The following is a 12,187-nucleotide window of genomic DNA, read 5'->3' as shown; positions in this document are numbered from 1 at the left end:
GTAAAGTAGCAAGAACACAGATTCAGGCAGGGAAGTGGTTGAATTCGGTCGAATTTGGTTGCGTCTGTTTTCTGTAGCAGCCACTTTGGCAAATCCCGGATGTTTTACTGTCGTCTAATAATGTAATCAGTGGGTAAAATGAAAAAAATGAATTAAAAAAGTTTGCTTTCTGGGACGTATCAAGCTCGAAGAGAGAATCACTCCCTGCTCCTCAGCCGTGTGCTCGGGTTTGTCTTTCAAAGTTGTCACTTCAGATGCAAAATCCTTAAAAAACGAAAAAGGAAATGATTAAAAAAAGATAATAATAATAATAACCACTGTACTATACACGGTATCTTTTCGGGGGAAACGCAAACCTACGCGACGTGGGACCTCGCATGTCTCGCCAAAGTCTTCCTGCAACAATAATCATTCTGGGAAATCCCACTAAGAAAAAAAAACCCGTCTGCAGAAGGGAAAGCTTCATGAACGAGCCCGTACTCCCGCTCAGAGCTGCTTTTGATTTGGACGCTAAATCTTGAGTTTGCTATAATGATTTTTGTTTGTCTGTTTTTGAAGGACTGAGATGCACTTGGATGGGTCCATTATTATTTTTCCCTTTCTTTTTTTTCTCATTGGTGGAAATGGTAAAAGACATGAACATTCACCATATCCACTTATTTATAAACCAGTGCTGTTTATTCCATGAGAAATATCATTACGTTTTTTTTTTTTCTCATTTCGTTTTTTTGTAGGGAGAAGAAAAAAATAGAGATGCGTCGAGGTCTCTATCTTTACACAAAATGTAAAAAAAAAAAATCCATCCAGTGTTTGAGAAACTTGAATTTTATTTAAACTTGAAAAATGACTTTGCCTTAACTTTTATACAAGAAAAGCATAGAGTTTATTTCTTTTCACAAAAAAAAATCCCCAAATGTTAAAGTGTGACACGTGGAAAATATTTAGTCGTACTAGACGTCACAAGTCTTACACAGAGAGAGATAGATAGAGAGAGATAGAGAGATAGAGAGAGAGAGAGAGAGAGAGAGAGTACAAACCTAACAGCAGTTTCTCTCCACTTCGCTTTTTTTTTGTTTGTTTTTTTGTAAAATGTACGAAAAAGAATCGTTTTGATTTTCCTTCTTGTTTAATCGTTTCAGGTTGTTTTCTTTTTTTGGGGGAAAAATATAAACCTTGTAAATGCAAAACTAGTCAATACTGTATTAAATATGTGCACTTTGAAGTGTGTGCTTTGCTTGTACAGTTGTAAATACTCAGAAAAATATAAGAGGTACCTTAAAATGATTATAAAAATATATTGATCTTGTTGAACTATTAATGTCGCTATCGAGCTGGATGTAGGATATAAAAAAAAAAAAAAACTTAATGTTGTGCTTTTGAAAATAATTTTCTTTAACTTTTTTTTTTTATTTGGGTGTGCGGAGTTTGAATTCCGCTCCGCTCCGCAGCGTGGGCAGGTTGTCTGATTGTAAAAATGTTTTTCTTGTCAGTTGTCTCATTCCATATTTTCCCACCTGTGTGGTCGATCACACCTGGGATGTACAGGTGTGACTCCACCCCCTTCCTCGCTGTGCACCATAAACTTTATATGAAGATGGACGACGCGTCTCCACTTCCTCCTTCCACCCAGAAACGAAGCCAAAATATCTTGAATGCGAACGCCACCATCTTGCGCCGAACTTGTCATTTGGGGTCAGTCTGTGCAGTAGCGAACTCGGGATGGAGCTTCGGTATCGGGGGCGCTGGACCAATCGTGAGTCAGTGTCAGCTGTCAGTCATGATGTGTCACCTTGTTTTTATATCATCAAATAGCTAACTAAAACCGGGCTGATCAGAAACACTTGAACAAGCATCTGTGAGATAAGAACGACCTGAAATATCAGAAATCATCTTTGAGAAAAATGTATTGAAGGTGTACTTTTTGTAGTTATGTACATGTCCCATCCACTAACATGGAGGAGGTGGGGCTATGCTTGGGCTTCGCCATTGGGGAGCGTTCTTGTCGTCCATCTTTATTTACTGTCGGAACGAGCGTGTGGGGAAAACCACATTAATGAACCTTGCAAAGCTGCGTGTCCAACAACGTCCTCTTCAAAGCTCTGGCTTCTTTTCTCTTTGTTTATGTCGGGGATTGTTTTATGTTGTATAGTTACAATTTGTTTTTTATGGCAATTATGCAAGAGAAAGCACTACAGTCAGATTTGTAGTGGTCACTGTACGCAGCAGTATCACACCGGGTGTTAAATTCTACTTTTAACTTACAAAAGTAAATTGAAAAACCTGCAGTTTTTTGAAAATGAAGGTTTTCCAACAGAATTGTAATAATTGCCGACCGTGACACTAATACTAAACATTACAGTGACAACATATTCATGCGTATACGACTCTACATTGTATAATCAAGCAGCTCGACCGTACGATAGCTACCGTCAGAAAATATTTACTGTCAGGAGAAGAGGAGGCTGAAGTTCAGTCTCAAATCTCCTCGTCCACCAGCTGTGGCTGAATGTTTTCCTCATTGAAAGGCTTTGATGTTTGCTGCTTTCTGTCCATGTTACCAGATGATTACCTGCTGGAGCCAGGAGGCCGTTAGCTTAGCTTAGCTTAGCTTAGCATGAAGAACTCACCCGTCTCTGTCCAGAGCCCAAAAACAAAACATCTCTAGAATTAGTGTTCTGTGACAGAGGAGGAGTTAAGAAGGCGTCGCTGCACCCACCTGCTTTTCATCGTATCATAAATCTGTTTTACATTTCTGTTTGTGAATGATGAAACAAATCAAACATAACATGCTCATTGTTCAGCTTTAGAGACTTTAAGCTCCTGTCCTCATGCTAAGCTAAGCTAGCCGCACGCCGAACGCGGACATGATTCCGACGGGTTGGGTATCTCGTGATGATGCGGCGGCTAAACGCTTCAGAAGTGACGTCATTGATGCAAACGTTTTGTTTTTCGCTGAACAAGATCAACGTTTGTGTTGGAACGTTTTTTGCAAAGACGAGAACTAAACCAAACAAGGCTGTCAAACGAGAATAAGAACGCGATCATACGTTGGATGCTAACTTTTGGTGATGGACCGTTTTGGGTTTGAGGTTCCGTGTCCAGGTTTACTTTAGTTTTGATCGTTTATCTGTGGGAGATGTAGTTATTATACATTTTTTGTTCAGTTGTACGTGAACAGTCGGCGGCATTTGGTTCTTGGTTCCTCGAACCCGAACCCCGGATCTGATGCAGGCTCAGTCCAAGTTCTATTCTGCTGCAGCTGTTGGTCTTGTTTGGGTCGGACGTGTTTTCACTTGGAATATGGACAGAAAACCACAGCAGCTTTTCAGCTAATAAGAGAAAACTGAAAATTACTTCAGCGTATCGCTTCCTGTTGGCAGCTGAGAAGAGCGACGGCTGATGGACACGTCCCAGTTTTGTCTCCTGTCTTTAGACGAGCTTTGCTTCAAGGCGGACGGTGTCAAACTGGAGCACGGCGACGCTCCAGGTGGGAAATGATTGGTGGCGACAAAAATGTTCAGCGGGGCGTCTGGATTGTAAAACCATAAAAACAACTTTTGGAAAAGTGAAGTGGAATTGAAAAGCTCGATGAGTTAAAGCCTTCCCCCCCCCCACCCGAGTGTCGATGTGGAAACCGACGAGACGTGTGATCTGGTAAAAGAATCCGAAACGTGCTCAGTGTTCATGTCGTTAACTTGATTCCCTCTGGTTGATCGGTTTGACATTTCTCGTTCGTGTTCGTCAGCTTTTCTCTTTCTGAGAAATAAATGTACAAATAATTTACTTTAGATTTTTTAGTTTTGTTGCAGCTGGGGACAGAAGCTCAACTGGAATCAGTTTTTTTTTTTGTTTTTTTTGTGTGTTGTGTTTTCTGGCACATACAGAACAGTAACATGAATGATACGTCTGTTTCAACCATTTGATCACATGTGGACATTTTGATGTGGCAAAGAAAAACCAATAACTGTGCCATTATACAACTGTTGTTTTTGTCTTGACTGGGCAGTTTGACCTGTACATAGCTGAGCGCTTTCCATCTCGGGCTTTTCCCTTTTTTCTTATTTTTGAAATTTGATTTTCAGGTTTCTGAAGTCCCATCAAAGACTTCTCACAATGTGACACCTCTGACTGTAGGAGCGGTTTCCGTGCGCTGCAACTTTGGCGGTCGACGCCCGCCGAGGTCGCGGCACCTTGGAACTTTTTGGACGTACACGCAGACGTCGGTTGCAAACGGAGCATCCCTGAACTGTGAATGTGTGCATGTGTGGAATAAAGTGACAGACGATGGGAAGGTGACTCTTTTCTGGAGCGCGGCACCTCAGACCTGGATGGTACCGCTTTGAAAGGGATCTCTCGACGGCCGCAAGTTCTGCACGCCCGTCCCGTCCCGCCGGCATTAACACAAACGCTCGGCTGTGGCGTTTTAGAAGAGCTTCTGATTCTCGTGGACTTCCTTACGGAGCGTCACACGTCATATATATTAACCTGTCAGTCGCTTCCTGTTCACCTGTTTTTGACAGTGCCATTGTTCGTTTTGTTTTTTCCACGAGGATCGCGTCTTGTCGTAAAAATGGGCCCCTTTGTGGTTGTTGTATTTTTTTTTTTTTGAAGTTCTATTAACGAATGCACACCAATTGACTGGAACTCTTTATCAACTCACTGTGGTTTAAGTCATTAACACTCTTACCCTGCTACGCTAACAGCTGTGGACAATCGACGACTCCACCGTGTTGGGGTTTGGACAAATAACTTTGCCTAACGACACCTTTAACACATGTGGAATGGAGGTTCCGTTGAAGAGGGCTTTTTGGTTCTCTTTTGTTTTGATTTGTTTTTTACTTTTGTTTTTTGGGATCTTTTCTTCCATCGAGACTGGAATCAAGCGTACGTGTCAGCTATAGATAATTTAAGTTACTCTTGTGTCATGATGTAAAACTGTCTAATTTGGAGAAAAAAAAATGTAGCTTACTGAAAAATAAAGATTTAGGCACTGTTGAGGATCCACTGTCTTTTTTTTATTACACACAGAAACTTAAATACAACTTTTTCTTTTTTCCTCCCGTCACATTTCTTACATTAAACTGAATTCAGTTTCTTCTTAAGACTTAAAATGAGGATTAATGAACTTTGACCTTAAACATAATGAAAAAAATAAGTTTATTTACCCAATCTGTGAATAATAACTTTTATATGGTAATAATGTCATAGTGATGTCGTCATGACATCAGTTTAGTCTAAACACGCTGCAGATCCAGCCTCTGATCTTATTGATTGTAAACATGTCATGACGTCATTGATCGTGTGATTTTATACGGTGGAGAATTATTTTCTGATCGATTTAGATAATTTCTCTGGTTTCTTGATAAATGTGTTTTTCAGACATTAGCTGTTGACCTTTGACCTTTGACAGATCAGCTCTAAACGTTAAATGTGTAGAAGTGAAACATGTGGACTCCACACACACACACAGTCAAATATCTCCCCTTCAATCAGGAAACATCATTTTCATGAAACTGACTGATTGTAAAATATCATAATTATTAAAAAACATGTGGAGCCTCAAGTGTCAGAACCGTGAGGAGCCACAAGATGGCAGTGTGTTCACAGAGGAGAGAGAACTGATGGAGGGAGAGTGACAGAGAGATGGAGAGAGAGAGAGAGAGAGAGAGAGAGATGGATTGAGATGGAGATGGAGAGAAAGAGAGGTAGAGATAGATAGATGGATCTGGCGCCCCCTCGTGGTCATTTCATCATTTAAACATCAGCAGCAGGTTTTGAATCAAATCACAGAAACAAGTTGGATCAAGATATAATTGATTAATGGATTAATTGATTAATTGATGAAACGTGTCTCTTCTTGTTTCAGGTGTTTTCAGCTGCAGTGAATTTTACCTTCAGCTGAATGAAGCTTCACACAGATAACGAACAGGAACACGGAGGAATTCACCTCCAAAATAAAAGCACAACAGTTGTTTGAAATCACAATATGAACACAGTCAAAGCATGAAAAAAACATTTGCACAGAATATATATAATATATATATATATATATATATATAAAGTGTAACAAACTTTAGTCTCAGAAGTGAATGTCGTTGTTTTGTTGTAATCTTTGTGATAATATGATTTTGTCTTTCTCAGTATCAAAAGTACCAAACATTTTCCATGTGTACAAAATATTTCCTCAGATGCAAAACTTAACTTCAAGAGCTGAAATTCAATCTATTTATTCTTGTTGATCGTCAATTAATTCACGTTGTTTGACTGAAGTTTAATTTAATTGTCAGAGAGTAAAATTGGACCGCACTACAGTGTTTACATTTAGTTTCCATTGTACACATTTATTTTTTATTTTAATTGTTTTTAGTCTTCCATGTGTTCATATTGTATTTTTTTTAAACTTTGCTGAGTGTGTATTTCATGTTTTCCTTTTTGCTGCTTTAGCAAAGTAAATTTCTAATAACGTCTTCTCTTCTCTTGTCTTATTTTATGTTGGTTTATCTTATCTTATCTTTTATTATCTTTTCTTAACTTAGTTTAACTTATGTTTGTATTATCTTATCTCGGTTTATCTTATGTTTGTATTATCTTATCTCAGTTATCTTATGTTTGTATTATCTTATCTCGGTTTATCTTATGTTTGTATTATCTTATCTCGGTTGATCTTGTCTTTTTGTCTCTTCCTGGTTGAACGCTGACATGTTGTGTTAGTTTTGTACTTGGTGAAATAAAGAGACAGATAAACAGAAATAAAACCTGTCCTCTGTGTCTCCCGTGAGCTGGGACAACATCCGGAACGTTTTGGGCACGGGAAGGGTTTTATTTTGAAAGAGGGGACCGGATGAGAGGCGCCATGTGTCGGGTAACGTGACGCAGGAGGAGGACGAGGAGCTCCGCGCAGACAGCGACACTCACAGAAGCTCTGGCCGAGTTTGGATGCGTGTTCCTGGGGGCGTTTGAGGAGAAGCGTGGCCTGAGAGAAGAGGGACACGGAGCCGGACAACCGGAGATTTAAGTCGGTCCCTAACGGCGGAATGGCGGACCGGGAGCCGGTGCCGCTTCCTGCGGAGGTGCGGGCCAAACTGGCCGAGCTGGAGCTGGAGTTATCCGAGGGTGAGTACTTGAATTTCACCGCCGAGCTCCGGAGGCTCTGCGCGGCTCCGCTGCTGCTGCGCTGCGGGGTTTGAGTCGCTGCTGGCCGGCCGCCGAGGGGAGGGCGAGCCGGTTCAGAGTCTGAGCTGCGAGGGGGAGAAGTGTGGAGCTGCCACAAGTTTAACACGCGCACACGCATTCACTCACACACACACACACCACACACACACACACACACACACACACACACACACACACACACACACACACACATGTTGCCATAATGAGCAGTTTGGTTAATGAGGCTGTGATTTGGATGCGGAAGCTGAGTTCTGGTGTTTCTGGCATTTATGGAGTTTTTAGTGTCTTAAGGTGTTTTGTAGTTTATTTGTTTTTGCTGTTTTTGGTGTTTTATTGTTTTGTATTTTTGTGTTTTTCTTTGTGGAGTTGTGGAGTTGGAAACACTGCAGTGTTCTTATGATTTTCTTCCATCGTTGTCATGGAACATCTTTGCAGGAACACAACACTGGAACTGTCTCAGTGGAGGTGAAAACTAAAAAAACCCACAAAGTGAACGTAAACACGACTACGACACCTGAGAATATTAAACCTCGTGGACATTATGTAAAGAAATGAAACATAAAAAGGACGAGATGCACCAATCAAAGTGTTGTAGTGTCAACACAACGGCTGCAACTGTTGATTATTATCATTATTATTCATAATCTATCGAATATGTTTTCTGAGAATTGATCCTTACTCTATAAAATGTCTCTCAAAACAGAGAGAATGCACCAAAAGTTAATTTATCACTAACTAGTTGGTATTTATGCCTGAGTGTTAAAAATGGTCTTGTTTGGTTCCATTATGCTCAGGTTCGAGTGATGTAATCACAGAATCCTCACATTTAAGAAGCTGGAACCTGCAAATATTCAGCTTTTTTGAACATTAGCTGGTTATTGCCGTTGCTGGCGATTCATCCTCTCTGCGCGTTGGTCTAATCTTTCTGTTATGAGATGTCGTGAGAGATAACCGGCACCATACAGTGCGTTTTAAACTGTGCAGGGATTTATCTGCGGCTTCGTCAGGGAGAAGTTGTCGTCGGTTGAGTTCCCCCGCCGTCATCTTGGAAAACCCCGTCCAGCAGAGTCCTGCCTGCAGAGAGCGAGCAGCTGCTGCCAGGCGAGAGTCTTCACATGACACGCTGCAGCCAGGCACGATGAATGATTCCCATTATATCCCAGCTTCTTGTCCATAACACCAGGGCATCATCACACATCTGCAGGAGGCGGAAACGCAGCCTCGGTATCGATTGTCTCATTAACACCAACATCCTCCTCCTGTCTCTGATTGATATGTCACACCGCTGCAGACTCCCTCTCAGCCTGCGGAGGATCGTAGTGTCAGGTTTCAGTGTGTCTCCGTCTGGAGGCTTCGCCGCGCTCATGTATGGAGGAAGGGAAAAGGGGGAGAGAGAGAGAGGGGAAGTGATTTCAAACAGCTGACTGCAAACGCACACGTCGCATTTTAACGTTTCCACTGCTGCAGAGGCTGCTTCCAAACGCAGGGATGAGGAGGAGGAGGAGGAGGAGGAGGAGGGTGGGAAGAAGGTGACACACATTCTCTTCTTTTTCTCTTATTGTAAACCGCTGTAAACAAGTGCGTCTGAGGGAAATGGGGTCAGATGCCCACGTTGCATTATTTACATGCTGAGCTGATGATGTAAATGCACGGTGGTGGTGGTGGCGGTGGCGGCGGTGAATGCAAAGCTTTCCCTGCATCCCGCAGACTTAATTTGACCTAATTTTTGGATTTCCACGCATCAGAGAGGGGGGGAGGGGGAGAGAAATGGTGGCAGAAAATGAGAAAAACAGTCAGGTGTTGCTGTACGAGCTCATGGGGACCACGTGCGTGCCCCTGAGCAAGGCATTAAACTCCACTTCCCTGGTGGTTCCTGTGAAACTACAGGTCCGTTACGAACGAGGAGACGGGAGATGCATCCACACAGGAATAAAGTTTACAAACAAAAAAACGTAACGCGTTCCGAGGTCAAAAAGTAGAAATGAGTTAAATTCCACTTGACTCCGACCTTTTGGCCACTGAGCAGCTTTGCTCATGGGCTGGGTCGGGCGCTGGTTTGAGATTTCAAACCAACCACCAATCTTTCATGCATCAAGCACGACTGCTCCCTGATGTTTACGTGATTGCTCGCCGCCTCTGTCTTTGTTGCTACTCGCGAGTTCCAACAATGTTTCCCACAATGCCTTTCACCTCGGACTGAGCGGTCGCCGCCAGCACACGCTCGGCCAATCACGAGTCGATCTCAGCCGTCAATCATGATGCTTCACCTTGTTTTGATATCATCGAATAACAAACAAAGGTTTCTCCAACACATTGTTTGTGTTTCGTAAAGAAGACACCTGACGCCATCTTTGATTGACTCCAACAGGTCCTCACAGTGGTAGAAGAACACACGTCGCCGCGGTAACTGTCCGTCCGTCCGTTCGTCTTCGCTGCCGCTGCAGGACGACAGGTTGTCCTGAACTAATCGGGCCGCTGGCTGAATATTAAGCTCTGCAGTCCGGCCCAGATAACAAGCTGTCAACACACTGCAGATTACACACAGACACACACACACACACACACACACACACACACACACACACAGAGCTAACCCCACTCGACCTGCCGCATCTGTCTGCTTCCTTGTCTTGCCGCTCCCGTGCTGCATAGTCCGAGTGTTCATCTTTCAAGTTTAATATGTATCTTGATTTAATTTTGGAGGAAACCGCTCAGCAGTGAAATGGTTAAATAAACGTAAGGGAGACAGAGCTTAATATACAAAAAGTACAACTGCACATTCAGAGGTGCAGTGTGGCATGTGTGGTGTGTGTGAATAGTTGCACCAGTTGTTTCACATTTTTACAAACAAAGTGCGAACAGGCAGGAGACCAGATGTGCAGAGGCTTCAGGAACCTGATGCTAGGAGCTTCAGTCTGGTGCAGGCCTGCTCCTGCATCTCCTGCCAGATGGTGACAGAGGGAACCGTCTGGATGGCTGTGGTCCTTGATGATGTTGTGGTCCTTCCGCAGACGCCGCCGGTGGTAAATGTCCTGGATGTCTGGAAGACTCCTCTCCCGCTGTCTGCTGTGATTTGCGGCTGTGAGCAGAGCAGTTGCCGCACCAGACTGTGATGCAGCTCTCGATGGTTCACCGGTAGTTTGTGAGGATGCTGGCGTTCGGTCCAAATGTCCTCAGTCTCCTGTCGAGCTTTCTTGACCGTGGTTCTGTTTTGAAGACCTCAGCGATGTGCACGGCGAGGAACAACCCCAGAGAGAAAAGAAATACATGACGTAACACATGCTAACATGTCGGCCGCTCCCGTTGAGCTTCTCGGCGTCTCGGCCACGTTCACTCACCAAAACGTTCGATCGCCTTCATGCAAAGTCCCTGCCTGCACCCGGGCTGCGTGACAAAGGGCCAGGCGCCGTCACAGGGACCACAAAGTTTGGCGTAACGAGACAAACGACACAGCGGTGATGGAGAGAAACGACACGAGGCGTAGAATTGACTTTTTTAGTTTCAGACGTATGCAGGCTTGGATTGATGTCGAGAGGGAGCACCTCCTTTACAGCTCTGTAGATTTCCTTCTCTCGTCCTGCACTCACATCTGGTCTTGATAAGATTCCTCTGTTATTTTAAATCTCTCTCTCTCTCTCTCTCTCTCTCTCTCTCTCTCTCTCTCTCTCTCTCTCTCTCTCTCTCTCCTGAAAGGTCTTTGTGTTCATGGCAGAGCTGATAATTACAGCCCAGTCTCAGTACCCAGTCTGTTCTGAAAAAGGACTCCAGCTTCCCTCTATCATTTCCCGGCGTCGCTCCGACCCGCAGACGCAGCGTTCTGCTCGGCGAGCTGCTGTAAATGTGGATCCAGGCTCGATCTCGCCAAACCGAAGTCGTCTCAGTTCACCTGGTTTCGTTAATGAACTTTTAACGGCTCCGCACCGGTGACACCTAGTGGCCGGAGGCATTGTGCTTCCAGCTTTTGCCCGTCCATCATCCCTCCCATCCTTGTGAACACAATATCTCAGGAACACCGTGATGGAAACTCCTCACATTAGGTGGAGGCGTCCAGTTGGACTCAAGGATGAACTGATTGGATTTTCAGGGTCAAAGGTCAAAGTTGCTGTGACCTCACAAAGCACGTTTTTTTTATTAGAATTTGGAAGTTGAATGTCAAAGAAAAATAAATGTAAATCTGTTTAAAAGTGACAGGAGCAGTCAAAGCGTTAAAGTGACGGTGTCATGGTGAGTGTGGCGACAGGTGCTGATGCCTGCTGTCACTTTGAGGAGGCTGCTGTTGGCGGCCATGATTAAAACTGGGTGCGGCCCGACCTTTGGATCGTAACATAGCAACAGAGGTTATCACACACACACACACACACACACACACACACACACACACACACACACACACACACACACACATACACACACACACAGTTACCTTATCAGAGACACTGTGAATGAATACTCGCTGATTTCCTGCAAATCAGCTGTGACTGATGTTCTGGGTCCAGAGCTGAGGCTCCTCCTTCTCTCTTATGTCAGCTTCGGTTTAATTTGGTTCCTTTGTTGTTCGGTGATGAATCACATGATACTCTCTAAATGAGACGGATGAAGAAATATGAGACACCCCTTTCCCAGTTGACGTCTTCGTCTTCTACGTGTACGGCTCCTCTTCTTCATCCTGAGATGTTTGTGTTCTTCCAGTTTCACGTCCGTCACGTGTCAGAAACCTCATCAACACGTCCACTCACAAGTATTCAGTAGAGTATATGATGTAAAAACAAGTATTTACTCACTTTAAACTTCATTTGAAGTTTTGCACATTTTAAATAAATTGTTCTCAGGTATAAACACATGAGTTCATAACGTGGATTAACTGATTTCTGTGAGTTTTTATTGTACAGGAAAGTTTCCTGGAAATAATCGTGTAGATTGATTATTTAATTCCAGCAAAAGCACAAAGTTTAATTATTTTTCAGTAAGTTTGATTAGTTGTGTTGAGTTTATCGTTGAATTCCAGATGAATTGA

The 12,187-nt window shown here is 43.3% G+C and overlaps 1 protein-coding gene across 4 annotated transcripts in view; it reads left to right on the top strand.

The window, feature by feature from the left end:
* The window catches only part of LOC118117407 (disco-interacting protein 2 homolog C), a 105,169-nt gene continuing 92,982 nt past the window's right edge, over window positions 1–12,187 (top strand). For all 4 annotated transcript variants that reach the window (XM_047341947.1, XM_047341945.1, XM_047341946.1 and 1 more), the window contains exon 1: window positions 1–7,113. In XM_047341947.1, the coding sequence (XP_047197903.1) occupies window positions 7,035–7,113 (79 nt within the window). In that variant the 5' untranslated portion in view covers window positions 1–7,034. The remainder of the gene's footprint in view (window positions 7,114–12,187) is intronic.

Source organism: Hippoglossus stenolepis, chromosome 11 (assembly GCF_022539355.2).
Source record: "Hippoglossus stenolepis isolate QCI-W04-F060 chromosome 11, HSTE1.2, whole genome shotgun sequence".
Taxonomy (NCBI): Eukaryota; Metazoa; Chordata; class Actinopteri; order Pleuronectiformes; family Pleuronectidae; genus Hippoglossus; species Hippoglossus stenolepis.
This window is presented reverse-complemented; position numbering and strand designations above follow the sequence as displayed.